This window comes from Benincasa hispida, chromosome 8 (genome assembly GCF_009727055.1).
Source record: "Benincasa hispida cultivar B227 chromosome 8, ASM972705v1, whole genome shotgun sequence".
NCBI classification, from domain to species: Eukaryota; Viridiplantae; Streptophyta; class Magnoliopsida; order Cucurbitales; family Cucurbitaceae; genus Benincasa; species Benincasa hispida.
Window position 1 is genome coordinate 23,647,171 of NC_052356.1, and position 27,947 is coordinate 23,675,117.

The 27,947-nt window shown below is 35.8% G+C and overlaps 1 protein-coding gene and 1 non-coding gene across 5 annotated transcripts; both read left to right on the plus strand.

Annotated features, from left to right (window-relative positions):
- Positions 1–24: 24 nt before the first annotated feature.
- LOC120082433 (sister chromatid cohesion protein PDS5 homolog B) lies at positions 25–27,947 on the plus strand. Of its 4 annotated transcripts, none has more exons than XM_039037599.1 (33): positions 27–422; positions 1,557–1,760; positions 1,856–2,037; positions 4,495–4,621; positions 4,709–4,927; positions 6,589–6,805; positions 7,388–7,533; positions 7,642–7,787; positions 9,568–9,717; positions 12,285–12,333; positions 12,413–12,604; positions 13,593–13,775; positions 15,249–15,403; positions 15,482–15,608; positions 15,718–15,867; positions 15,954–16,013; positions 16,184–16,320; positions 16,433–16,550; positions 16,732–16,866; positions 16,982–17,178; positions 17,771–17,927; positions 18,051–18,194; positions 20,055–20,150; positions 20,234–20,869; positions 21,027–21,134; positions 22,692–22,771; positions 24,478–24,529; positions 24,666–24,752; positions 24,853–24,890; positions 26,067–26,129; positions 26,208–26,362; positions 26,881–27,362; positions 27,448–27,947. In XM_039037599.1, the coding sequence occupies exons 1-33, from the start codon at positions 330–332 to the stop codon at positions 27,487–27,489; spliced, it is 5,127 nt and encodes a 1,708-aa protein (XP_038893527.1). In that variant the 5' UTR covers positions 27–329; the 3' UTR covers positions 27,490–27,947. The 4 variants fall into 4 exon arrangements, 3 of the variants coding, with proteins under 3 accessions (XP_038893527.1, XP_038893525.1, XP_038893526.1); XM_039037597.1 differs by having other exon boundaries at positions 29–422; positions 26,869–27,362; XM_039037598.1 differs by having other exon boundaries at positions 29–422; positions 20,055–20,144; positions 26,869–27,362.
- On the plus strand, positions 21,620–21,840 carry LOC120084310. The gene has a single exon (XR_005483673.1). It is a non-coding gene; the product is annotated as a small nucleolar RNA U3 (small nucleolar RNA).

The window sequence follows — 27,947 nt, forward strand, 5'->3', positions numbered from 1 at the left end:
AGAGTGTGAGGCGTTTTAGTTTGAGGATATTTGTAGTTGTAGTTTGTCAAAAATTTCTCAAAAAGCTTATTTCGCATCCCGTCTTTGCCATGCCCCGATAGCCACTGAGAAGAGACAGAGCCGAGGAGAGCGGAGCGAAGAAAGAGAGACAGAGAGAGAGAGAGAGAGAGAAAATTGAGTTTCATAGTTCCACTGTTCTTCTTCTTCTTCTTCTTCAAACTAACCCTCTTCCCTTCTTCTTCAATCTCTATTCCCCCTTTTGACTTTCCATGACATACTCTCTGTTCCCCTGAGATTCAGAAACGATTCCGTTTCTTTCACCCTCCGCCATGGCTCAAAAGCTTCAGCACCAGCTCAAGGAGGTGGGATCCAAGCTTGAGACTCCACCTACCACTAAAGATGTTCTCATTAAGCTCTTAAAGGTACCCATTTGCTCTAATTCTGTTTCTCTTTCACCTCCTCTTCTTACTGGGTTTTATGTTCTTTTTAGCTTTTGAGCGAAATTCAAGCTCGTCTTTACTCTCTTTCGACGAGGACAAAGAGATGGGTTGGAACTCGTCTGTTCAATTTGGGGTTTTGGTTTTTGTTTTGTGGAATTTGGATGTGTTGGTTGCTTCGAGTAATTGAAGCTTTGAATCTCGTTTCTCCTCGTCTGGGATGGTTAGCTGAGTCGTTTGTTTTGTTTTTTCTTTTTAAGAGCGAGCATTTTCGGCTTCTGGGTTTTCATTTTTGTACTTTCCCGGAATTGTAATGGGGAATTCTTGAGAAGTCTGTTCTGTAGTCAAAATTCTTCACTGTTGTGTCTTCAATTGCGGGTGTTGGGTTAGATTATGCTAGATAGTGCTATTGATTGATTTTCTTGAAGATTTTCTTTTTCTTCGCCGTCTCTGTCTACAATTAGCGAAGAGTAATTCTCTCGACCAAACAGTTTCGCATTCAGCTCTGGAAGTTTTGATTCAGTAGGATCTAGGTTTTTTCGAGTGAAAATTTGTCATTTTATTGGGATTTGATGCATGCATGTTGCCGGTGAGTCGCTTGTCTTCGAAATTCTCATGAATTGCTCAACTACTGTATACTCTTTAAGTGAAACTACTCAACTCAATAGACGCTCGAAGGAAATTTAATTCTACTTCCCTTGGCTTTGACTACTCTCTCCTCTCTTATCTCTAACTAAATGATCGCACTACTTCGTATTTTGAGGTAATAACAACCCATTCTTTTGATGAACCCACCATACTAAATCTTGTTGTTGAGGAAGATGGAGCTGTTAGGTCATATTCTGGAAGAATTATGCACGATGTTCGTAATTATGCCTCATTCAAGTGTGGCCCCTTGTTCGCTCCAGATTTTCAACTTTCCATATATTAATAATGTGCTAAAGAATATAGTTTACTTCTACTCTTTACCGTTAGTTGCTAAGAACAGCAATTTATTGAGTCCTTACTTGGCAATCTAGGATTTGAAGAATAGAAAACTTAGTCATTACTAAAATTGACTCTTTCTAAGGTTGCTATATGATTCACGTGTTTCATAATTTGCTGTCTTTCAATTTGCAGCAAGCTGTAGGATACCTTTCTGAATTGGATCAGTCACCGTCAGCTTCAATTTTGGAGTCAATGCAACCTTTTATCAATGCAATTATCAAGCCAGAATTGCTTCAACACCAAGATAGAGATGTGAAACTTCTAGTTGCAACGTGTATTTGCGAAATAACACGTATAACAGCCCCTGAAGCTCCTTATAGCGATGATGTTTTAAAGGTAATACTTCCCAATGGAACTGGATCGTGTACTTTTTAAGTCTGATTTATTAGGTAGACTATGTGGTGGTCTGACTTGAGTCCATCTTCTTACAGGATATCTTTCACTTGATAGTGGGCACTTTTAGTGGATTAAATGATACTACTGGTCCTTCATTCGGTAGGAGAGTTGTAATTTTGGAGACACTTGCTAAATATAGGTCGTGCGTTGTAATGTTGGACCTTGATTGTGATGATCTGGTCAATGAAATGTTCAGCACATTTCTTGCCGTTGCCAGGTTTGTTTAATTCTCATAGCGCATAAAAGTTCATTTATTGATTCGTTCTATATAGTTATCCACCGAATGGCTAAACTCTGTCTAATTGCTTTAGGTTTATTGATAAACCAAAACTCTTCACATACTTTAGAAGATACAAGTATTTGTAGAGGAGCATAGATGGGTAGTTGGGCATTAGAGGAGAAATAGTGTAGAATGTGTGTGGTCAACAATAAGTTATAGCAGAGAGAAGGTAAATAGCCTAAGAAAGAGGATGACAGCGATACTTGATAGTTTATAGGAATCAGATAATGAACATCTCTCTTTGAATCCTATCAAAATGATATAAGAGAAGTTGACTTCTGAAATGGTAAAAATGGAAACATGCTTGGACGCAGTGGAAGAGAAGTTGGTGGGCTTTAATGATTATTGTGTGGAAATTGAGATGGTCTCTCAGAGATATTACCAGAGACTTCAAAATGAGCATACTGACAATTCCGATCCTTATTTAGAGTATCTACATGCTTTCATATTGTATATGATCCAACTTTTGACGATAATGATATGCAATCTGTGATGTGTACATTGAGCATTAAAAGTTCCTCCAAAGGTGTTTGATATCGTTCCTTCTTCATATTCAAACTTCAAGTTTAAAACCCACAAGGGCATTATTGGGTCGAGGTGGACAAATTGTTTGTGAGTTATCTTTATCAAATACTACTTAGTATTCAATGTTCCTGGTGTGGAAAAGGTTATGAGACTCTATGGGATGCGTAGAAGCATTGTGACTGATAGGTGCAAGCTCTTCCTTGGCTTGTTTTTTAGAGAATGATTCAAAATCCATTCCATACACTTGAACTGTAGCACTATGGGGAAATGAGGCTGTCAATTGTGCAGTTGTAACTCCCTTTACAAGCTTTTATTCAAGTTTTCAATCTACAAGAAAAGCTTGGGTTAGTACAAGGGCGTCAATGCAACTCCCTTGGCTTGTTTTTTAGGGAATTATTCAAAATCCATTCCATACACTTGAACTGTACCACTATGGGGAAATGAGGCTATCAATTGTGCAGTTGTAACTCCCTTTACAAGCTTTTATTCAAGTTTTCAATCTACAAAAAAAGCTTGGGTTAGTACAAGGGCGTCAATGTAACTCCCTCAATAAAGCGATTTCTTATAAAAACAAACAAGCTTTTATAGTGGTTTCAATGAGTTCCTTGGAGTAGTACAGCACCAGCTATCATAGTGGCTCTAAGTTCATTCCTCCTTAATTAGTTTATAGCCACGACTCTCTCCCACAATTCCTTGTAAAGCCAGCACGACATCACCAGTTTCACTTGATTACTTGAGAAAGATGCAATTAGAAAGTGTACATTGGGAAATGTGACATTATACATCCTCTACATGGTATGATGTACAATTTTACGGAATTGAGTTAACCTCAAACTTCAACCATACAGTTTCGGGGGCTAAAAGACGTAATCAATTTACTCCCATGTTCATTGGTCTGTTTGAGATAGAGGCATTGGTGGGCAGGTGGCCTGTGAGTCAAATCTTGTCCCAGTTAAGCAAGACTTTGGGGGCTAACCAACACCCTTCTGCTTTGGGACTGATGACTTACTTCTACCATGGGGACCGCCATTTTTTTAGGATCCACAAAACAGATAATGCTAATATATGTTGATGTATTATTAAGACAGTGGAAAGATCTCCGTCCATCTATTTCAACTTCAGAACATTTCACCTCTATTAACGGGAAATCTATTTCTTCCAACGCTTTCTAATCTTCTTCCAATCCTTCATATCTCATTGATCTACGGGTTTCTTTCTACCTCCTTTCTTAACGGGAAATTTCATAATTCCTGCCTTCAGGACAAGATATATTCTAAGGGGTAGGGTGTTCAGAGTCTTATACGTGTCACGTATCCCGGAAGATCCAAGATCCAAGAACGCCGGCATATTCGGCAAGCTTGAGGAGGGTAATTGTAGAAGAGCACGAGGATGTAGTGGTATTGGAAGAGTCTGAGTGTAGTTAATGAGTTAGTAGTAAGAGCGAGATAGAAGATTAATGTTGTAAGTTGATATTCATTCTATTACATGAGGATTGTATAGGAGGTTGGGAGCCTTTTGAAAGCTTCCTTTGCTAGCATGTCCTTTCTCCGACCCTGAGTTAATAAATTTAATGAGAGTTCTTCTTTGAATCCTATCATTTTGTTTTGGTGGTCAAAGAATTGCAAAAAATGGGAATAATTTTTATCTGTTGGTTGTCTGGTTGGTTCCAAATGGCATTTGCTGTATATTGGTGTCTGTTTATCAGTTTTCACAAGTAGATAATTAGCCTCAATGAAATGTCAATATTATTTGCGGTTATAGTTTGTTAGTTTTTTTAACGTATGTGCTACAATTTTTTTGTCCCCCCCCCCTCTGTTTTCTTCATTTGAAGACATCTTTTATACACCTAATTATAATTGACCAATGCAGAGAGGATCATCCTGAGAGTGTTCTCTCATCAATGCAAACTATAATGGTTGTTCTCTTGGAGGAGAGTGAGGACATTAGAGAGGAGCTCTTATTTACTCTATTATCCACTTTAGGTCGCAATAAAAGTGTAAGTAGCCTTCTTATCAGGACATGCAAATTTTTTGATATGTAGTTACACTATTACAGAAATGATGCTTTATGATCTGAATTCCAGAACGTTTCTTCGGCTGCAAGGAAGCTTGCTATGAATGTCATACAGAATTCTGCTGGAAAACTTGAAGCTGCTGTAAAACAGTTTCTTGTAACTTCAATGTCAGGAGAAAACAAACCGCCATATAATCAGATTGACTACCATGAAGTTATTTATGACATATATCGCTGTGCCCCTCAGATCCTATCAGGAATTGCTGCATACCTTATAGGAGAGTTACTGGTAAGCGACTCATATTTTTATTTCAGTGGTTGTGGGTGGGGGGGTGTTGGATGAACATGATGATTTTCTTTGAACCTTACGGTGGACTATCTACTGATGACTCTTAGTTCTGTGCTTCCCATCCCTGTACTGCTAGTGACAATTCAAACATGATCACCATTAATTTTGTAGCAAGTGTGCAGGTGATCTCATATGTCGAATGGTCTACTAATTATTGTAATTTCATGCCTTAAAAGGCTTTATTGAGTATGTTTGCTTGCTTGAACATAACTGAAAATGAAAGGTTCTAAAACACTTTTGGTTCCTGAAGTAACAATTTAGTCCTCAAACTTTGATCTGCAATGATTTAATCCCTGTCATTTCACTGTCATTTCAAATTTGTTTTCTTAGATTAAGCCTTACATCATTGTACAAGTAAAGATAAAGCTAGAATCGTTTAGAGTAAAAATGGGTGGGTTTCTGTGAAAGTTTTTATCATACATTTGGATAGTAGGACGTGGCCAGAAAATTTTATCTCACCTTTTCTTACTAGGGGTAGATCAAAGTTGGGAATAATCCATTGGATCGGTGAATTGATGAGACTTTTGTTTTCATATGGAATACTTGTGAATGTTGTTTTGTGTGCCTTGGAAACTCTTTTAGGGAGGTACACATTATGGAGGCTTGTATTGCAGTGAAAGTCTATTCTTCTTTAGATATGATTGGTTCTGCTCTTGAAATGAGTTTTTTTGTATCTATTCTTGAGGTTGTGGCAGGTTTAGTCTTTCTTGCTAAAGGGGTACCTCTTTTAGGTACAGTTGCTATCTTGTTAAAGGTGCCTCTTTAGGATCATGGTGCTCATTCTGGGGTCATAGTTGGGGACTTCAGCATCAAGCACTAATCCCCTGTAAAATCTGGGGGCTATTAATCATACAAGATGTCCGAGAGGCCCTGTTCAAGAGGCCCTAATAGATTAATCGAATACTTTCCTCTATTGATATTCATTTGGTAATGGTAGGCTTGCCTTGTCCAAAATGTGAGAGGGGACCACTCACTTGAAGATCACTGGACTCTTACTTACTAACGAGTGGATGACCAAATCTCTAACCCTAAAGCAAGGAGGGACACTGAACTGCAACAAGTTTTGGATAAAAAAGTTGTCGGGACAAAGTGGAAGGACTTTTATCATAAGAGGCAGAATTCTTACCCTTTCCCAAGCCATGCATAAGCATACAACCCCACCAATTTTCTTTCAGTTTTCCAGATCCCTTATCAATTAGCATTAGCTGAAGGGAGTGAAATTATCCCTTGTCAATGTGCTTACAGTACTATAATCACTTTTGCGGTTAGGAGATCTGCAAAAGCAAGAAAAATAGTAACACGCCTATGTGAAATGTGGAATAAGGACTTTCCATATTTGCAAATAACTTTTGTGTTTAGTTCTTCAACAAGGAAGTTAGTGTTAATAATAGTTTGTGTTTCTTGTCAAGAAGGGGAAAAAAGATAAAAAAGAAAAAAGAAGAAAGAAAGAGAGAGAGGAAGGTATTGTTAATGCCTTATGTTCCTGTACATACACACTAAAATATATGTACTTGTTTTAATAGGAAACTGAGAATGTTCAATATGTATTCTAGATTATTAATTACTTTCTATTTCTTATCCATATTCAAAAATATCTGCAGACTGATCAGCTGGATACTCGTCTAAAGGCTGTTGGATTGGTTGGAGATCTATTTTCTCTTCCTGGCTCTTCTATGTCTGAAGTTTTTCAGCCAGTTTTCTCTGAGTTTCTAAAAAGACTGACAGATAGAATCGTTGAGGTTCGTATGTCTGTCTTAGTGCATGTGAAGAGCTGTCTAGTATCGAATCCTCTTAGAGATGAAGCATCTGAAATCATTTGTAAGTTTTAAATTTTCTTCCTTTCTGCTCTATTTTTATCCATATTAGTATTATTTTTTTTTTTTTGGGGGGGGGGGTTGTTGAATAGAAAGTTGTAACCTAGACAAATGTCATAAGGGAGCTTTCTGTTGGTCACGATGGATAGAAAAAATGGATGATTACAAAATTTGCTAGTGTTTGAAGACCAAAAGGAAAATATAAACATTATACTGTTTTGTTCAACATGAGTATAGCTCAACTGACATAAAATATATACTCTCGACCAAGAGATCGGAGCCTCAGATCCCCCACCTCGCAAATTGGTTTAAAAAAGGTTATACTATTTTGCAAATATAATGTTGGTGAGTATTGATATAATTAATTTTAATACTTCTCCAAGTTTCTTATAAAAAAGATAAAAAAACGAAAACCTTTGATCTCATTCCTTTCCCATTAATCTTGATTTCCACTTGTCGAGCCTTCTTCAAATTTTCAGAGGAAGTGTTAAAGTATTTACCATAATCCATATGCTTAAGCTTGTGGGTTGATGGGTGATTTATCAGTTTATGTTGGCTGATTTCTTTTTGGTTTGCCCTTCTGTAGCTGCCCTTGCTGACAGGCTATTGGACTTTGATGAAAATGTCCGGAAACAAGTTGTTGCTGTAATTTGCGATGTGGCATGCCTTTCCTTGAATGCAATTCCACTCGATACTATAAAGCTTGTTGCTGAACGTCTTCGAGATAAATCTGTAAACATCCATCTTCTATGATTTATTATTGTGATTTGAACTTTATGCAGTGGCTATCATGATAATTCATGACGAATTCCTGTTTCTTCCTGTTCTCTAAATATGCAGCTACTTGTTAAAAAATATACAATGGAGAGGCTAGCTGAGATATACAAGGTCTATTCTGTGAAATCTTCTGCTGAATCAACCAATCCTGACGATTTCACCTGGATTCCTGGGAGGATTTTGAGATGCTTTTATGACAAGGATTTCAGGTCAGTGAAGTGTAATCATCTAACAACATAAGATGAAAATAGTTTAATCTGTTTTTTCATTTTCCTGGAATGTGTGGTAGTTTAATCTAGCACCATTATTCATATTCCAATTTGTTAAAATTGGGATGCCTTCATATTACCAATTTAGTTTGTTGCTGTTTTGTTTTCTTTTTATTTTCTTCCCTTGGGAGTTTGCATTGAAAAACATAAATATTATTTTGGACTGCTACTTTGAATTTCTTTCTTGGGAATCTCACGATGACATGTTTTTACAAGTGCCAATAGCTACACAAAGTGGAGCCATTCTTGTAATGCTAAGGAAACTAAAAGTTTGTGAACTACAGGTTTGAAATAAATTGAGAAACAGACGTTTCAAGCTGTACAATTATTGTTAACTTCTTATTGGGTTTTCTTTGGCTCCAAAATCAAATCTATTATGGGTGAATGTGGTCAAAGCTTTGCTTTCAGAATTGTGGATGGAGTGGGATCAAAGATTCTTACAGAATTTCATGTAACCATTAACCACTCAAATTTTCCGGCATCAAGTCCAGAAGTTGTAAGCAAAGGAGCTGGTTATACAAAGACGGAATTTTTCTGTCGGAGAACTTATTGTTCTGTCAGAAAACTTGTAGTTTTTATCCTTTTAATCCTCTCACGAATGCTACTGCTCAGCCTAGAGATGTAATGGCAAAGACTTTTTAGTGAGCTTTCATAAGAAGGGAACGTCCAAATATGCTCAAGGGATAAAGATTAGTATTTGGCATGCACCACTTGCACCAATTCCAAAGAGTTGATATTTGATGGATAAATCTCTAAAACAATTTCGCAACAAGAGCTTTGTTCCTCTGATTTATGTTGCTATTACCTAGACCCCCCAAGGAGCGTGGCTTCTGGGTGTTTCTCCAATTAACATTGTGTAGGGGATTTTATTCCCCTTCCTCAGGGTAGGAAACAGTAAGCATTCATTGATAATATGAATTGGCATACAAAAGAAGGTCCTATCAAATAATAATCCAAAAAGCACTTCCATTGATTAGCTAGGGTAGTAAGACTATAATTACAGAAAGAGGGAGACAACTTGCTCCAAGTAATAGCTAAAAGAGCTGTAGTTTCTATCGATATCGTGATTCTCTTCCATGAAGATGCGGGCATTAGGCTCCAACCAAAGTTTCCGAAAGAAGGCATAAACATGACAAAGCCAAAGGATCTTTTATTCTATTTAAAATGATGGCCTGTAAGCAACAGAGAGATAAATGATAGTGTATCACCCGGTCTTGGGAATTCCCATCCAATGACTCCTTGCAAAAATATGTAGCTACTGAAAAGGTGAATTCTGTGTTTCTTCATTGGAATAATACATTGGACAGCAACCTGGGAATAAGTACAGCCGAGGTGACCTCTTTTGGAGCTTATCAAAATTGTTCATGACTGACCTCCCATAGGAAGAATTCTTCCTTTTTGGGAACAACCAGACCAAACATGCTGATATAATGCCAAGTTAGTACTTGATCCATTGAAGGAAAGAGATTGGTTGATTTATTTTTTCTCTGTTGCATGCTTCAAGCTCTTGCTGTAAACTGTGTTCAAAGTTGTTTGAAGGAACTGCCAGCTATTTTATGGTAGATAGTTTTATTTTGTAATTTATAGCCATTGTGCCGTAAGCATTGCATTTCTACCATTCTTCTATGTATGGATCTCCATTCATTTCTTGGTTTTGTGTTGTGTGAGTGAGTGGATGAGTTTGATCTCCGGTTATTGATTTTTAGATTATAATTTGCAGATCTGATGTAATTGAATCTATTCTTTGTGGGTCACTTTTCCCATCTGAGTTTCCAGTGAAGGATAGAGTTACACATTTGCTCAGAGTCTTCTCAACATTTGACAAAGTTGAACTCAAGGCTCTGGAGAAGATTCTGGAGCAAAAACAAAGGTATGCATTTTTGAAACCAAGAATCTTAAGGCCCTGTTTGGTTTTGGGATGTTTCTCTTTTTTGACGGATATAAAAAACCTTTGTTTGTTTCATTGATGTTTACTTTTTAAAATCTAGATAATTAATATTCATGGACAAAAGTATCCCATGAACTATGAAATTTTACTATCCTTCTTGGAGATGGAACATTTTCCTTGGGAAATGAATAGGAGAGAGGGGAGAAAAATTACTCATCAATTACTTTCTAGTTAATGTGTAAATTAATTCTAATTTCTTTAATTTCTTTACTAATTATCTCATATAAATATTGTAATTAACTCAAATAATTTAAATTATTTTTCCGTAAGTAAAATGACCTATAAAAGAAACACATACATTTAACTTCAGATATTGATTATTTTGGATATCCAAACACATATCCAAACACAAACATTTATTTTTTAAAAAAAACATTTATTTTTTAAAAAATTACCTTTTCAGACCTCAATTTTGAACATCAGGCATGCATGGTCCTTATGTTTCAAAATGTACCATTTTAGTCCATGAGTTTTAAATAGGTTTAAAAGATTTTTTTGACTCTTTTTTTTTTTTTTTTATTATTTTAAAGGAAAATTTAAACTGTTGGTCCCTAAGATTTGGTTTAAGTTGCATTTGGGTTCCTAGATTTTCAAACTCAAAAATTTTAATTTTGAGGTTTGCATTTGGAAGCATTTTTGGTCTCTCTGTCGGCTATTCTATTAATTACTAACTGAAAGCTAACGTGACCCGTGACCCTTTTGTACTCTTGGATATTTCATTCAATCCATTAAATCGGCGTTCTAAAAAAACCTAAAGAAACATTTAATTTTTTTTTTCCCTTTTCTCTCTTCTTTTTCCCTCCCCCTTTCTTACTTGTTTTTTTAAAAAGATCTGGCCAGAATGCTGGAACGAGGGAGGCCCACTGTTTGTTTGTTTTTAAACGGGAAAGAAGGGAAAAAAAGTTTCAATGAAATAAAATCCAGGAAGACCCAAAAAAAAAAAATTTTGGGATAAAGAACAAAGTGGTGTATAGACAAGATAGGCAGCAACAAAGGAGGAGCAAACATTTTTGAGTTGATGAAGTCAACATTATACATTCTTGACCAGCAGTGATTTGAAATCAAAGAAATTAATAAAAAAATAAATTGAAACCACATCTGAAAGCACCGTCATTGAAAATCAATAGTAAATCATACAAAGAAACGGAGAAATCACTAAGGCAGAAGCCAAATTGTTCAAAATTTGGAAAACCAAAAGTTCACAGATCAGTCATATCAACCGAAGTCCAACAAGATCTAGAAACCTCCCTCCTTCCAGCATTTTGCCTAGATCTGCTTGTCTATTTGTTCATCTTCGTTTCATCTTTGTTTTTTTTTTAAACGAGAAAGAGGGCAAACAGAGAAAGGGGAGAAAGAAGAATAGGAGAGAGAAAAAGGAGAGAAAAATTGGAGAGGAAAATGTTTCAGTTATTTATTTTATTTAAAAAGGAAAGGAATGGAAGGGGAAAGAGAAGAAGAAAAATTGGAGAGGAAAGAAGAAAAAAAGAACTACAGTGACTGCCATTGATGGTGAAGGAAGATGATGGGAGGAGAGGGGGCGGAGAAAGAAGAGGTGAGAGGGAGAAAGAAGAGAGAAATAATTTTTTTTTTTTTTTTTTAAGTTATGAAATATAAAAAAACATTTTCTAAACTGAAACATTTTTCTATCCATTTTTTTAAAATAATTTTTTTGGTGTTTTGTTTGGTTAAATATTTCCATTATATTTCACTTGACCTATTTTTTCCTCCTTGGTAGAGCTTTGTAATTTTGAACATTAGTCTCTTTCATTATATCAATTAATTTTCTTGTTTCCTATTTCAAGAAATAAGTGGAAAAACTGATGGGAGGGACCGAGAATGTTACCAAATGCAAAACTCATGAGAAAATTGAGCTTGAAAACTAAAGGACACAAATACAACCTAGACCAAACCACGGGCAAAAAGTATACATTTCCCTATTTAAATATTGACACGACATTTTGAATTAAAAAAATTCTCTTTCCTCTCTCCTCCCTCCTCCCTCCACCCTCCACCCTCTGTCTCTCATCTACTTCTTCCTCTCTTCTTCTTTCCAGTCTCCTGCCCTTCCCTTCTCTCTTCCTCCTACCTTAGAGTATAAAAAAGCAAAAGCTCTAATGATAAAATTCTTTTGGTGTAGCCAAAATGAGTTGGTCATTGTCATGACCTCCGTCCTTAAAGGTTGGAGGTTCAATCTCCCACCCCGTAGTTGTTGTACTAAAAAAATAAAATTCTTTTGGTGTATTACAAAAGATTACTCCGATAGAGAGGAGGGAGGAAAAGCTATAATAGTGGAAGATAGGGGAGCATTACACTGATACTCACATTAACTATAGATTAAAAAGAAAAATGATGGTAGGGGCATTTATTATCCTAGACATTTTCATCCTAGGTTTTTAACTCCCTTATATTTAATATCCATACCCATCATATAATACCAGTGACCCAAATGGGTCATAAGTGAGTTTTTATCCACCTCCCGAATTTTGCAGGTTGCAGCTAGAGATGCAGAGGTACCTGTCTCTTAGGCAGTTGAACCAGGTTTGTGAATATTCCATGTATGAAAGTTTATTTGCTTATGATGAGAAGAGTTGGGGATTTTGATTAGTGTAAGATGCAGGATGGTGATGCTCCTGAAACTCAGAAGAAAATACTGTTCAGCTTCCGACTTATGTCTCGGTTATTTGCTGATCCTGCAAAATCTGAGGAAAATTTTCAGATTCTTGATCAATTGAAAGATGCCAATGTCTGGAGGATTTTGAGCAATCTTATTGATCCGAATACCAACTTCCATCAAGCTTGCAACTTGCAGGTGAGAAATGAATTACCATATAGGCATTTAAACATCTCTTACTTGCTAAGCCTGGGAGTATTTGGTCTGTGAATTGAGCGGATTAGAGGTCCGTTTGGATTGACTTAAGAAAAAAGTGTTATTAAAAAGACTCATTTTTATTTCAACATTTTTGATAAAAACTGATTAAAATACATTTAAAAAGTTATTTTGAGTGGTTGCCAAACCTCCAATTTCTTTCAAAATGACTTATTATTTAAATTAAACACTTGGAAATGTATTCCAAACACATCCTAGGTCTCCCACCTTTTATTTACTATTTGTAGTCTTCCCGTGACCAAGAATAAAGGCAAAACAATTTGGTTTTCTCAACTGCTAAAGAGTGCTGAAATTAAGTTGTCTCTGGAGCTTCAATTGCTAAAGTGTGCAGAAATTGCCCACTATTTCTGTTTTTGACACAGTTTTATCGTATCGCTTGCTCAGGCCTAAGTAAACTATTTCTTTTTTTTTTTTTTTTGTCCCATTGTGCAATTTGTTTCTTTATTCCCCTCACTCCCCCTCTTTCTCTTTTCTAATGCAAGTCAACCCTTTTTTTCCCTAAGTAACTTCTGAGTGCTCGTGGCTGTAGCCTCTATGAAGGCCTGAATTATTTATTGGTTTTTAGTAAGCAAAAAATTTGAATAAAATTGGGTGAAAAAAGCCTACAGAAAAACTTTCCAATTAGCATAAGTCAAAAGATTTTCATAAGTAGATTACATAAGGCACTCCAAGTGGAAGTGACAAACATAATTGCCAACTAATTTCCACCCCTTTTATTGTGCTACTCTCTTTCTACAAATTAATCTGAAAAGATTGCATTTGCGGTTGGGTTTTACTTGTTTATTTTGAAACTGAAAACTCCATCTACTTTTTCAGTCATTTTAACGAATCTGCATTTGCTTTAGATTCAAAGAAAAAATTGTAATGAGTTTGTTTGTTTTTGTTTTTTCTTTTAATTATTTTTTTCCAGGATGAGTTGCTGAAAATACTGGGTGAGAAACACCGCTTGTATGATTTTCTGGACTCATTATCCGTGAAGTGTTCCTATTTACTTTTCAACAAGGAACATGTAAAAGAAATCCTTCAGGAAGTGGAGATTAAAAAATCTGCTGGTAGCATGCAAGACATTAAATCTTCTATGACTATGTTAGTGGTAAAAATCCATCATAGCTTAATCTTTCATCTTGTGTCTGAAGTATGATCTCAGTGATATTTTTGTCTACTCTCTTGTACCATGGCCTTTTAGTTGACCTTTCTGACAATTTGCACATTGTGGTTTGTGTTTAAGGTATCAGCACAATAATCTGTGTGCTTTTATTTTCTTTTGGGTGACTTTGTTTATAAGTAATGAATGTATGTAAGAATTGCTGCACATCTAAAACATAATGTGATGAACTTATACTTTCAAAGTGTTAAATGATTGTGCCTAGTTATCTGCTCAAACATGTATTCTGTTTTTCTAACGTGTCAAAGGTTATGCTTAAGCTTACCAAGCTGCCTATTCTGGGTTTATTCAAAAGGAAGTCATGAGTTTGATGTTGAACTTGATTTTATTCAGATTATTTCTATTGTTCGTGATGTTGAACTTGATTTTATTCAGATTATTTCTATTGTTCGTGACTTTTAGAAGGTTATTAAGAAGATTAGTTATTACAATTTTTTTTTGAAAGGAAACAGAAATCATTGATATAATGAAAAGAGACTAATGCTCAAAAATACAATGAAACAATGAAAGTAAGAGGTGAAAATGAAAGATCATAATTGCGCAAAGAAGATTAGTTATTACAATTGAACTGTCTTTTCTGGTATACGGTTGTGGTGGTATTACTTAGTGTGTTCCTAGGTTCCTCTCCATGGATTGCTATATCTTAAAACAATATACTCTGTCTAGAGAGGCACGAAGGTCAACTTCAGATATTAAAACACTTTCGATGGATCTTTATATCTTATAAGAAAGAAGATGTAGAGGAAGCGAAGTTTAATCTATATGGTGTGTTTTAAAATCTATGCTTCCACATGGTGTTTCCTTTCTGTAAAATTTTGTAATTGGAATTTCTTGGCTTGTGGTTATCTCCCTCCCTTTTGTACTCTCTTTTGGTAATCTTATCAGTAAAAAACAAAAGGATAGTTTCCTTGCCAAAGTGAGAAGTGTTGGGTAATGGACAGAGAGAATATAACTTCAAGTATTCCTTTTACCTTCCATTGAAATTTTTTGTTTAGTTCCTTGCAGAAAAAGTGTAATTTCACAGTCAAGCTTATTATTGCAATTCAATGTCCGTTGGGTATTTCTAAGGTGTACTTAATTGCCTACTTTGTGGATGTAAATTTGGAGAATTGACTGCGCATGGAGGTCCTCTGAAAATGTGTTGTCCTTTGGGTCAAATGGAACTAACTTACTTTTTAAGACAAATTAGATAAATGAGGAGGAGTTTGAGATAGAATTGCTTTCTTGAGGTTTTGGCCCTTAAAATTTTATTTGAATTTGGAATTACTTTTATTTTTATTTTTGATATATAATTCCATGATATGTTATTTGTTTCTCTCATACAAATTTGTTTCCTATAAAAAAAATTTGTCTCTCATAAAAAGGTCATGTTTAAATTCTCCCGGATATTTTTTTTGCCAGATTCTTGCACGTTTCAGTCCTGTGTTATTCAGTGGGTCCGAAGAGGAGCTAATCAATTTTCTTAAAGATGACAATGAGACTATAAAAGAAGGAATTCTGCACGTTTTAGCAAAAGCTGGTGGTACAATCCGTGAACAACTGGCCATCTCATCCAGGTATAGCTGAAGAGATTACCCTGTTAGAACTTGGTTATTAAATATTGTATCACTCATCTTCCTGTTATTTATCTCCAGCTCCATAGACCTTATACTAGAGCAGCCATGCTTGGAAGGCACTAGAAGACAGGCCAAGTATGCTGTACATGCATTGGCTGCTATAACAAAAGACGATGGGCTAAAATCACTCTCTGTTTTATACAAGGTTTGTTTCAACATTCTCATGTACCAACTAATAATCATTTTCAGAAGGAATGTTCTCATGACGTCATGATGGTCCTTGTATAATTCAAAACTTCTTAAAAAATTTGTAGAGGCTTGTGGATATGCTTGAGGAGAAGACTCATTTGCCTGCTGTACTTCAGTCTCTGGGATGTATAGCTCAGACAGCAATGCCTGTTTTTGAAACCAGGGAGAAGGAAATTGAAGAGTTTATTAGAAACCAGATTCTCAAATGTGATTCTGTAAGTTTCCATCACTGGGTTCTATCTGATATTTCTCGAGTATAACGATGATAAGTAGATTCATGATTGTAACGCTTTTGTTTCAGGAAGTGGGAGATAATGCAAAAATCTCTTGGGAGAATAGAAGTGAACCTTGCTTGTTAAAGGTTAGTCAATTTGGGTTGTTTTTTTATCCCTTACTTGTGCCCACCTGCACTTGCATACACATTTGCAAACATTTGTGATTGAAGATAACTGACAATTACGAGTTGACATAAACTTTGACATTTGTTTTTTTTTTCCTCTCACTGGGCCTTTCACTTTTTCTGAGAAACAGATATATGCCATTAAGACATTGGTTAAGAGCTATTTACCTGTCAAGGATGCTCACCTCCGTCTTGGAATCAATAATCTTCTAGAGATCCTTGGTAACATACTTGCCCATGGAGAAATATCAAAAGATATCAAATCAAGGTAGTCACATCAATACCGGTATGATTTTGATTGATATTATAGTCCAGGAGTGTCTTGTATGACAAACCTTGTATGAGGCTTGAAAGGTACTAAAGTCTTTCCTGTTTTACAGTTCAGTTGACAAAGCCCATTTAAAACTTGCATCTGCAAAGGCAATTCTTCGACTATCCAAGCAATGGGACGATAAGATACCCATTAATACTTTTCACTTAACTATAAAAACACCAGAGGCAAGTCTACAAAAAGTTTGTGCTTCCAAACTGTCATATTTTATCTTTTTAACTTCTTGATGTGGTCTGATCCCATATAAGGTAGTATGGGAACTTATTCTTGTCATTATCATGCCAAAGAAGTGGTTTATTTGTGAATGTAAAATTAATTGGTGCTTTTGAATGTTTTGGTTTCTTGTAGATCACGTTCCCTCAAGCTGGGAAAATATTCTTGAGCAAAGTTCATCAATACATAAAGGACAGAATGTTGGATGCAAAATATGCATGTGCACTCTTATTTAACATAAATGGTTCCAATCCATCTGAGTTCGATGAGGTAATTACACTAGATTGAACTGTTAATTCATTCATCAGAGAAACACACATCTCATTGCCTCGGATGGTTGGCATTTCAATTTTTTTTTTAATTTCATGTACTATTGAATTAACAGGAGAAACAAAATCTGGCTGATATTATTCAAATGCATCATCAAGCTAAAGCACGACAACTGTCAATGCAATCGGAAACCAATTCAACTACAGCTTATCCAGAATACATAGTACCATACTTGGTTCATGCTCTTGCTCATCATTCATGTCCAGATGTTGATGAATGCAAGGATGTCAAGGCGTATGAACTAGTCTATAGGCAAGCTTTCTCACAATATCACTTATATTTGTTCCAGGGGTATATATGTTAGAAAGGACAATATCTTAATGAGAAATATATATTAAAAATAGGGAGTAAAAGGTATCCTCTCAAGACAGTCAGAGGTGACAAATAACTCTGAGAAAGGTTGCACCATCTAGTGACCAAAAAATAAAAGAAGTCCTGCAATTCTTGAGAAGAGAGTCCTATCTTGGAAGATTCTATAATTCATTTCAAGTCAAATGACTCATATAAAACAGCAAAAACTATCACAGTCAGGATCTTATGCCCAATAATACCTTGAACCAGAAAAACCTCAAAAAGGTACTTTAATGGAGGCTTGAAGCTTAGGAAAGTCAGCCGTAAATTTTGCAGTAAAGGGGCTAGGGTTACTGTTATACATATGCCCATAGGTTTTTAAGTAAAGGTGTAGCCATCTGTTTTCTCCAAAAATAAAAAATAAAAGATGTAGGCATCATATTGGATATATTTTCATTTAGTATCAAGACTTATTAGTTCCTTAAATCATCTTTAGCCATTCAATAACATTTTAAAAAATCATATTTTTTTGGACTCATTTTGTATGTTTCAGGCGATTGCACCTAGTTCTTTCTCTACTAGTTCATAAAGATGAAGATGTCAAGTCAGAGGCTAATAGCAACAAGGAAAAGGAAAATATATCTACCATATTCTCCATCTTTCATAGTATTAAAAATAGTGAAGATATAGTTGATGCAACAAAGTCGAAGGTTAGGATACAAAATATCTTGCTGGGTTCTATTCTCTCCATTCTAAATTATTTTCTTTCAACATTCTTAATCAAAGAAGGCACTGACTACCACATCCAATAATTTTAATCATTGGGTTCTCAGATTTCATATGCAATTTGTGATCTTGGAATGTCAATCATCAAGAGATTAGCCCTGAAAGAGGATGATTTACAAGGATTGACTGCACCAGTTTCTTTACCTGCCAATCTGTACAAAACAAAGGAAAAGAAAGGAGATGATTCTGTTGTAAGTTAAAGCTTCTGCCCGAAATATGTATTTCCTGATTTGGTTTAATTTATATTTTACTTAACAAGTTTGCAAATACTTGTTCTTCATCATCAATTTGGAAGAAAAAGGTTTGGTCCATTTTGTTTGATGTATGAACAAAACTAGGGACGTTAATTTCTCTTGAAAGTTATGTTGTAGCTCTTAAATCACCAATTGACCAAAAAGCTTACTCTAATGGGTGAAGATAAATTTAATATTATACCATCTAACACTCTCCTCACTTGTGGACTTAAAATATGTAGAAGACCCAACATGTGGAAATCATATTAATTGGGAAAGAAATAACATTGTAGGGGCATGAACACATCACCTCTTGGACGACCTCTTTTGATACCATCTTAAATCACCAATTGGCCCAAAAGATTTAATATTATATCATCTAACAGTAGCTAAAAAGGAAATTTTTGGAAGTGTGGGTGTGGTAAATAGGCATGGGTCTATGGGTTTCACAATTCCATTCTTGTGCAATCACCTGGAATCACAATTTACTATATTATATTGATATCAATATTATATGTATTTTTGAAAATTGACAATGTAAAATAATGAACAGTTAAAATTAGTCTTGGAGGTAGTTTTTATCTAGTGAGATGGAAAGTTGTTACCAAAGGATTTCGTGAGGGTGGCTTGGGACAGGGAATTTGTCAAATAAGAGTTTCTCTTGGACCAGTGGTGCTTGTAAAGATCTCCTCCGTAGAAAAAGGTCAAATCCTTTGGCAAGCGGCTTTTTTTATCCCTCTCTAATTTATAGAATATGTTGGTTAAAAGGATTTAGAGAGTTTTAAGATACTGAGAGAAATCAGTTTAGAAGTGACGGATTTCAATGCCTCAAATGGGCTTGCTTGTTAAAAGAGTTTCAGAAGTATTTTGAGAAGAAAATATAGAGCACTTATTGTTCCGGTGCCCTTATGCCTCGAGGGGTTGAGATCGGATTTTAAAGACTTTTGGCCTGACTTTGTGTCTTCTGGAGTCGTTCTTGAAATGGTTTTTGAAGCTGTAGATGGTTGTAGCTCAGAGTGAAGCAAAGATTTTGTGGAAATGTGCGACTCAGGCAAGCCTTTGGTTTAGAAATTTTGGAAGGAAATAAATCGGAGGGTTTCGAAGATAGTGTACTTTGAGTTCTTCTTTAACACACTACAAATTAAGTCTTCTTTATGGTGTCTAAGACACAAGAAATTCAGCCTAGCTCTAATTCTCCGGGATTAGGACGTGGCGCTTCACTAGGGGTTTTTCCATCTCACCAGGCCTCTAGGCTGTTTTTCTCCTTTTTGTTGGCTTAATATAACTTTTTCTTATAAGTAAAATCATAACAGTCATAGCAATCCCTATAGTTGACTTTTGTTTTGTTTGTTTCCTCTGTTGTTTGAGCCGTTAGTTTTAAGAAGCACCTCAGCTGGTTTTCCCTTTTGTTATTTGTTTATGAGTTCATTTACTAACTATTTTATAAATTAATATCTATACACATGCTGAATTATGACATACCGTTGGGAAAAATGTTAAAAGATATTTCTTCAACATTATCCTTTAGTATTGTAATGATATTGAATGTTGGGGATCAGCTAATTGTAGAATTGATGGGTAATGCTGATAGACTCTGATACAATGAATCCAAATAGGGTCCTTAAGTGTTACCTCCTTGCTCCCAAATACAAGCGGAGGCTTTATACTTGGTTCCTGCATTGTGGTTTGGTGATTATTTATTTATTTACTTATTTTATTTTATTTATTATTATCAAAGAATCAATGACTTTCATTGAGGAAAAAAGAAAGAATACGACGGCATATGTATTTACTGATGTGATCACATGTATTTGACAGGCTGGTCAAACTGAAGGTGAAGCAAAAACGTGGTTGGTAGATGAAAGTGTTTTGGCTCACTTTGAGTCACTCAAGTTAGAATCAACTGAGGTTGTTGTATGTTTTATGACTGAGTGATTTTATTTATCACTGCATCATTCTTTAACTTCCTAAATCCTAACATGATATTTGATCATCAGATTTCTACAGAAGCTGGTGTGGATGAAGATGAAAAAGATGGAAATGATGTGCCTCTTGGAAAAATGATTAAAGTTATGAAGTCGCATGGATTGAGGGAAAAAAAGAATAAAAAGGTCAAGAAGAAACTGGTTGAAAAGAAAAATGCAGAAAACAATGTTGATATCTTGACAATGGTGAGGGAAATAAATCTGAGTAATACTAGCCAACCTGAATCAACCAATGGTCATGAAGATTTTACTGTTAAGAGAAAAAATGTGGATGCAATGCTTTCAAAGTGCAAAAAAAGAAAAAATAGTGATGCAACATCTGTTCGAGTCCCAAAACATCAAAGGTCATCATCTGACCATAGTCGTTCTAGACCCAAAAGTACTTCAAAGGCTCGTTCACCTGGTTCGGGAAATACCTCACTCCAAGAAGGAGTTTCCCCACTAGAATCGAGTGAAATTGACATTGGGAATAACCATGATTCAGATGATGATGTATACAAGGCGAAGAAGATTGGTGGCGGGTCAGATTTGTTGGTCTCATGTTTGAAAAAGCCCATGGGTTCTTCCAAATCTAAAGCCAAAGGCTCAGGCATGGGTCACTATGATGAGGAAAATGACCTTGAAGGTTCCAGTGACCTTGATGTTAAGGTGGCATCCTTAACTATGTCTTCTGCATCCTCCCCCCTTTATATACGTATAATATATATTGCATTTATTTTATTATTTTCTTTCTATCTTTTTAAATATCATGAGCATTCGGAGTTGGGACAGCTTACACCCACCATTCCTCCTGTTTAACTTGCAGCATTCTGGTGTGCTGAAAAAGGTTGATAAGAACAACACGAGCAACTCAAAATCCTCAAGTGGGGCTGTCAAGAAGAGGAAACGAAGAAGCATTGCAGGGCTAGCAAAGGTATGCCATTAGTGATATGCATATTAATCTAAGTATGTAACACGTAGAACTAATCTTAAGGTTCTTCTGTTGACATAAAAAATGCACCTTCAATATATTATGGCATTAATATCTGAATCTTAATTATGTGTGCCAACGATTAGTCTTCTATGTACCAACAGAAGTGCAAAGCTTTCTTTTGACGAATCACAGACTGATGTATGCCTCCAAATTTTTTTAAACAAGAAACAAACCTTTTATTAATAAATGAAAATAATATAAAAGTTCAAGGATACGAACTCGCATAGGGAGTGAAAAGAAGGGAGGAAAAATAGTACCAACCACTGATTCCTGAAAAAAACCAGCAAAAAAAAGAAAAAGAAAAAGAAAAGAAAAAAAAAAAAAGCAATAATCCCAGCCTTCAAAGCTCCCCAAAGATCAGCATAAAACAATGAAAAGCCTGCCTCTAGACACCATCAATGCAAAAGTAGAGCAACATGAGAATCGTGACCTTACTTGAACATGACAAATCCTATAGGTTGTAGATCTCTGTCCTTGAGTTCTAAGGAGACAAGAACCAAAGTCGTCTCCAAAGTCTGGTGGATGAACCACTGCCTTGCGGCTAGAGTGTGATTAACGGTTCAATGGACCTTGGTCTGACGGCTGTAGAGGATCGTTCTCGGCAGGTTCGTCCTGCTGGGATGGTCACATGGCGGTCTGATAGACTTCAACATAGAGCAACATGAGAATCCACAAAGAAAATGCTCTAGGGGAACTTTTAGGTTTATTTGTTTTCTATGCTCTTTTTTGGTGTAAAAACAAGGAACCACTAATCTATTATAGCTGAAATTCTCTCTTACATAATTTGAGCATTCTTTTAGAATCCCACTGGACGAGTCTCTCTTTTTGTGTAACTTCATCCTATCAATGAATTTCGTTTCCTATCCTAAGAAGGAAAAAAAAAAAAAGAAAAGGCAAACCCTTACAGAGAGTGATTCCAAATTCTTTGAAGTAACGCAAGAGATCTTTATCTGAGGCAGTAGGACAAATAAATTCACCATCTTTAGGATGAATGTTAGATAACTCAAGCTCAACGTCTACCAAACTGGAATGCTCACTATTAAAAAGAAGACATAAACCAAAAAACTCGTTATTAACTCTCAAGCTTGAATTGTCATCATATAAATGGGTGTCAGAAGCAAAATTACTAACGCTAACGACATCCTCAAAAGACTCCCCAGCACCCTTCTCCAAAGGTTTTTGAAGGGAGCTATCATTATGGAGTGAACTATGCCAAGAGAAAAGGAGGGTTGATTTTTAATTTTTTGAGAAAGAAAGTTCCCTGATTAAAGAACTTGCATACACTTGACATCTTATTCCTATCAAGTTGGAAGACAATGAAAAATGTTTCTATGTCCATCACTCTGATAGTACTTATCGAACATATTGTTATTCCAAACTTAGAGATTATGTTTTGTTATTAGATATTTTTCAAATTTATTGGCTTAACCAAGTCTATATATTTTTTTTCTTGCTTAAATTACATGGCGCCCAACCTGATTCAGTTCATAAATGTAGTGCATGTTCAAGTATGGTGAAAATGATATTGAAGACTTAATAGGATGCAGAATTAAAGTTTGGTGGCCCATGGATAAACAGTGAGTATCTACCTTATTTGTCTCATATAGATAGTCTTTTCCTGTTATCTGTGTGCATGTGTTTTTTTTTAATATAATAATAATAATAATGATCATTACTGCTATTCTTTTATTTTTCTGAAAAGATATTTTTTAGGAGGAAAAACGAAGTTTGAAAAAATCTGTCGTTATCATTGCCTAGTTTTTAGTTGCGCTTCATTTCTGAATGTAGATGAAACAGCAGTTCATCCATTTCTAAATTGAAAGCCCTTTTGAGCATTTAAGTCACCTTTTTGTTTTTAGAATATCATTGGCTGGGCTAGGATGATCTTTCATTTTAAGCAGGTTTTGTTTGTTATGAAATGCACATGGCCCAACATGGATCATTAGTGCTGGGCTGGGACTGTTGGGTCAAGCCTCCACTTTGATTGATTTGGGTAGATCAGTTTTGTTCTTCAAAGCATTAGGCTCAAGCTCAACCACCGATTGATTGCACGTTTATCTACACTCAACGCAAATCCCCTTTCAGGCTTTCTACCAAGAATTTCTGAATTCCTTCATCGTTTTTCTCTGCAGTTTTATCTTAAGAAATTCCTTTTCCTTTCCTTTTCCTTTTTGGTTCTAATGTCGTGTCTTAAAATGCTAAAATCAACTGAAAAAATTAATGGGAAAACATGTTCATCCTTCGAACGCTTACCGGTATCCTTTTTGTGAAAGATTTAGTAATGATATATAATTTGGTATAGAACTATCTCGATGTACAAAATATACAAAGAGGATTGAAGGAATCACAAAAAGGATCTTCAGTTGGTTAAAACAACAGCGTATGAGTTATTGCAAAAGGTTCTGGTTTGAACTTAAAAGAAGGGAAGAAAACGAGAATAAAAAAAACATCTCAGATTTGGTCTAAACTTCTCTCTTCAGCTTAGAAGGCTGGAGATATTTCTACTTTGCTCAATCCAAATTACCAATAAGATAACTCAATAACCATCAAAGCCCACGAAAAATGTTCTCAATTGCTTTCTAACGTTTTTCAAAACCTTCTCCAACCCCATTTTCTGAGACCTGTTTTCCTGAAATGTGGGGTTGGAGGTTGCAAATTGTTCCTCTGTACTGCTGGCACTCTCAGTTTGAGTTGGCTGATATGTTCGGGGGTTAGAGCTAGTGCCGCTATTACTTCGTGGGTTCCGTGCAAGTGCGATTCTGACATCATTCTCCAGTTCTGCGGCAGACTGTTATTTCTTTTTTTCTTTCTTTTTTTTTTTTTGGTTGAAGTTTTGGAAGGTTGAGGGCTGGAGGCAATTATTTTAGAGTGCTGTAGTGGTGTTATATAAAGTTTTTTGACCCACCCCCAACACATAGTCCACACACAGGCACCAATAGTTTTGCTTTAGTTGAATGGGGCTTTATGTATCTCTCGGACCTGAGGTGGTTCGCACCTGTCATTTCTCTTGTTTAATAAATTTTGAATTGAAAGGAAATGACGAAACAAATTTATTTTCAAGTCTGTTTACTTTTATATATATATATATTTTAAATTTAAATTTTTTTATTTTTTATTTATGTTCTTATTCAATTATTCTTGTTTGCTTTGAAAATTATTATAATCGCTGAAGTCCCTTACACTAGTTTTTTTTATGACTGATTCTGGTTTTATTGGATTTATTTTATAAAATTATATTACTATAGGCGCGTTTCTGATGTATATCACTATTTAATATTTTCAGATTCTATAAAGGCACAGTGAAATCTTATGACCCAATAAAAAGGAAACATGTGGTAAGCTGCACCATCTAGCCCTTTCATTTTCTGATTTCTTTTGGTTCTTGGTGCTTGACAAAGCCAATTATTTGTTCTGTGCTCAACGCCTGGCAAAGTACCTTATAATTTCCATTCGATGACTTTAATGTACAAGATACTATATGATGATGGAGATGTTGAAGTTCTCAGACTTGAGAAGGAGCGGTGGGAGGTCATTGACAGTGATCGCAAGACATCAAAGGTATGGATATTTTAGCCCATTTCTTTCATATTGCCTAAAAGTGTTTGACCATCTTTTTATCAGAAAATTAGATTCTTATGATCTTTTCGGTTTATCACAGAAACTAAAACTGTCCAAGAGTCTTCCTTCCCTCGAAGTGTAAGTCCTACCTCTCAGAAGTCTCTTTCATTTTTCCATCACCACATTTAGATGCGTGTAATAATCTATGATTAATTGGTTTCCAAGAACATATTTCAAATTAGCTATTATTGCAGAAACTGCAGTATCCTTTTTCCCCATAAAAAGCATTATATTAACAAGAAAAGGAACAATGCCCTTTTGTGGGCGATGATCACAAAAATCCTTGGAGTTGGAACTCCATCAAGAAGATCGATCAAATTCCACGGTTTCTTGCAATTAAAATTTCTTAGCAAATATCATGGATAGCAAGACTAGCTGAAATCTGCCAATCGATTTACACCAAGTTCTATCGTAGAGCTGGATTGAAGGAATAAATGGGCCAAATGTTTCCAGTGTTTCCAGAGAGCATACATTGGCGATGACTAGGGAAAAATGAGTTTTTTTTTTTAATTTTTTCTTTATTTTTATTATTTATTTATTTAAAAAAAAAATTTAAATCCTCATCTCAAGTATTGATTCTTTGGAGGCCCTCAAGGAGCGGACCTTGAGGCAAGCCCGTCTTATGACCAAAAACTCTTGATGTCTTCTGGGTGCGGGCACTGAGGTGGGCAGGGCAGCTTCCGTGTATCCAGAGCGAAGTTCTGACTCTCGGCTATTCAAAATAAAGTATTGATTCTTTGGAGATATGGTGACACGAGAAAACTTAACTCTCTGGGATATTAGATTTTCGATGAGGTTTTGTATTTTTTGAAAGCTGGTTTAAAGTCAACGGTTGAGAAAAGTGCATCAAATCAACATCTTCTGAAATCTAGAGTCCAAGATCTCTGAGAGTTTCACACGCTTCACCTTATCAACCAGCATTGCCTACTCAGGAACTTTCTTGTCAACTAAGGGCCTTGTAATTCAAATTCTGAACCTGAAAAAAGCTCCTCCATTCGCTAATTCACGAGGTGATAAATTCAGGGGATCAGAGCTAAACGAGTTGCCTTTACCAAGGAATCTCCAAAATTTGATATTGTCATCATTTCCAACTTTTCTCAGTTTTGCATCTAATGCTTTTCTTTGAGCGTAACCCATGGGGATGAACCCTACTGTGAATGACTGTTTACTTTGTGTATGCACATCTAGATGCTATTCTGCCTCTATTGCAGTATATAATGTCCTTTTCTCCATGTGTTTGAAATTCTTTTGCAGTACGCTTGGACTGAAGAATAAAGATTTTGATGGTTCACATTCGATTAAGAAACCATTTAAAATGTAAGTGACCCACGGTAGTGATATTGCTTCTTTTCTATTTGTTATAAAGCACTTGGATGAAGTTTTGCTTTGTTCCAGAACGAAAGGAAAAAGGACACCAAAGAAAAATTTAAAACATAGTCAAAATGGTGCATCAAAATTAAAATTTTCGGATGCTGGCGAGAAAGGGAGTTCAGACATTTCAAACCCTGGAACTTCCAAAAGGTCTAATGTATATGACGAAGTGGACTCAGGTAAAACATGTTTTCTTTTCCAGGTTGAAACTCTTCCATATAACCCTTGTACCATGAAGTTCTTACCATGGAAGTAGTAAGTTGTTTATGCATCATCATTTATCTAGGGGACATCTTTCTCCCAGTTTTCGAGAATATATGGAGTCATATTTATGTATCTGCCCTGGACTGTTTTATTTCCTAGTCTGTGAAATTGTATGGAGTTTGAGGTCAACCACACAATTGATGTTAGTTTTAACATCTCCATGTTTGTTCTGTTATAAACAATTGTATCATTTTTCTCCAACATCCAGCAAAAACTTGTCGCATCATCTTTAGATACATTAACACACAACAATGAGTTCATTTTTCTTGGCATGTTTATAGAAAATGGTTGCGCTATGATTTAGGCATACATTTTTTGATCAAACATATTTTATAGTTTTGTAGTAAAAGCCTTGTTGTCCCTGATTATGCAAATATTACTTGTTTTTTGGTTTTCCTGAGAGCTCATTGTCACCTCCTAGGTGATTCTGAAGGGGAGCATACGCAGACTCTTGACAAGGAGTTCACAGACCGAGAGGACTCAAGAGGACGAGGTGCAGGAGATCACCATATCGAGGAATCTGATGAAGAAGAGAAGCCTGATGTTCATGATGAAGAAGAGAAGCCTGATGCTGATGATGAAGAAGAGAAGCCTGACGCTGATGATGATGATGAAGAAGAAGAGAAGCCTGATGCTGATGATGATGAAGAGAAGCCTGATGTTGACGATGAAGAAGAAAAGCCTGATGTTGATGAACTTGATGAAGATCCTGAGAGTTTTGAGCAGCATGTTGATAATGCAAGAGAAAAAGCTGATGAAGAAGACAGGGAAGCTGACGAGTCGAGTTCAAGAGAAAACATTGACGACTCCGACTCCGACTCTGGAAAGAACCAAGGGACCGGATTCGAACAACAAAGTAGTCCCGGAGAGGAGCAGAAAGGCGAGGTTGATGAACTTTCTGATGATGAGCCTCTCGTAAGTCATAACTAACCAGTAACCAGCCTTACAATTACCGAATGCAATACATTAAGCTTATATCACAAATTTTCATCAATTGCAGAGCAAGTGGAAGCATCGAGCAGGAAAACGAGGCTTGAGGTGAACACATACAGAGTTGCTCGGTCACCTAGTATAGTTGTCAAATAATTTCAAACGGCCAATGGCTATGATGGATTCCAAGCGAGCTGCTGACAGGATCATAGGTGCCAAGTGGGTGCCAGTTTCGGTAAGCAAAAAAATGTGACAAATAGATTATACTGACCCAGTTGCTTCACAGCAGCTACATGTAGAATGTAACATAGCAGTCACAGTTTATTATGTTTAGGGGATCAAAATATTAAGGATTACTAGTTTTTGCAGTAGGGAATAGATTAGTAGGTCTCTTGCATATATTCGTATGATGTTTGTTCTTTTCTTTTCTTTTCTTTACTGCCTTTATATGACCTTTCTGATTTATATGTTAAAAATTGCCACATGTATAGTTTGAATATACATGTTACTACAGATAACGTATTCATGGTTGAATTGTAATGTCCAGTATATGAATGATTCATTTGCCTC

Excerpts from the sequence above, each read along its gene's own strand:
- LOC120082433 (XM_039037597.1), top strand. The coding sequence starts at position 330 with ATGGCTCAAAAGCTTCAGCACCAGCTCAAGGAGGTGGGATCCAAGCTT. Across the intron at positions 9,718-12,284 it reads ATTCTGGAGCAAAAACAAAG|GTTGCAGCTAGAGATGCAGA; the intron begins GTATGCATTTTT and ends CGAATTTTGCAG. Across the intron at positions 15,868-15,953 it reads AGATTCTCAAATGTGATTCT|GAAGTGGGAGATAATGCAAA; the intron begins GTAAGTTTCCAT and ends CTTTTGTTTCAG.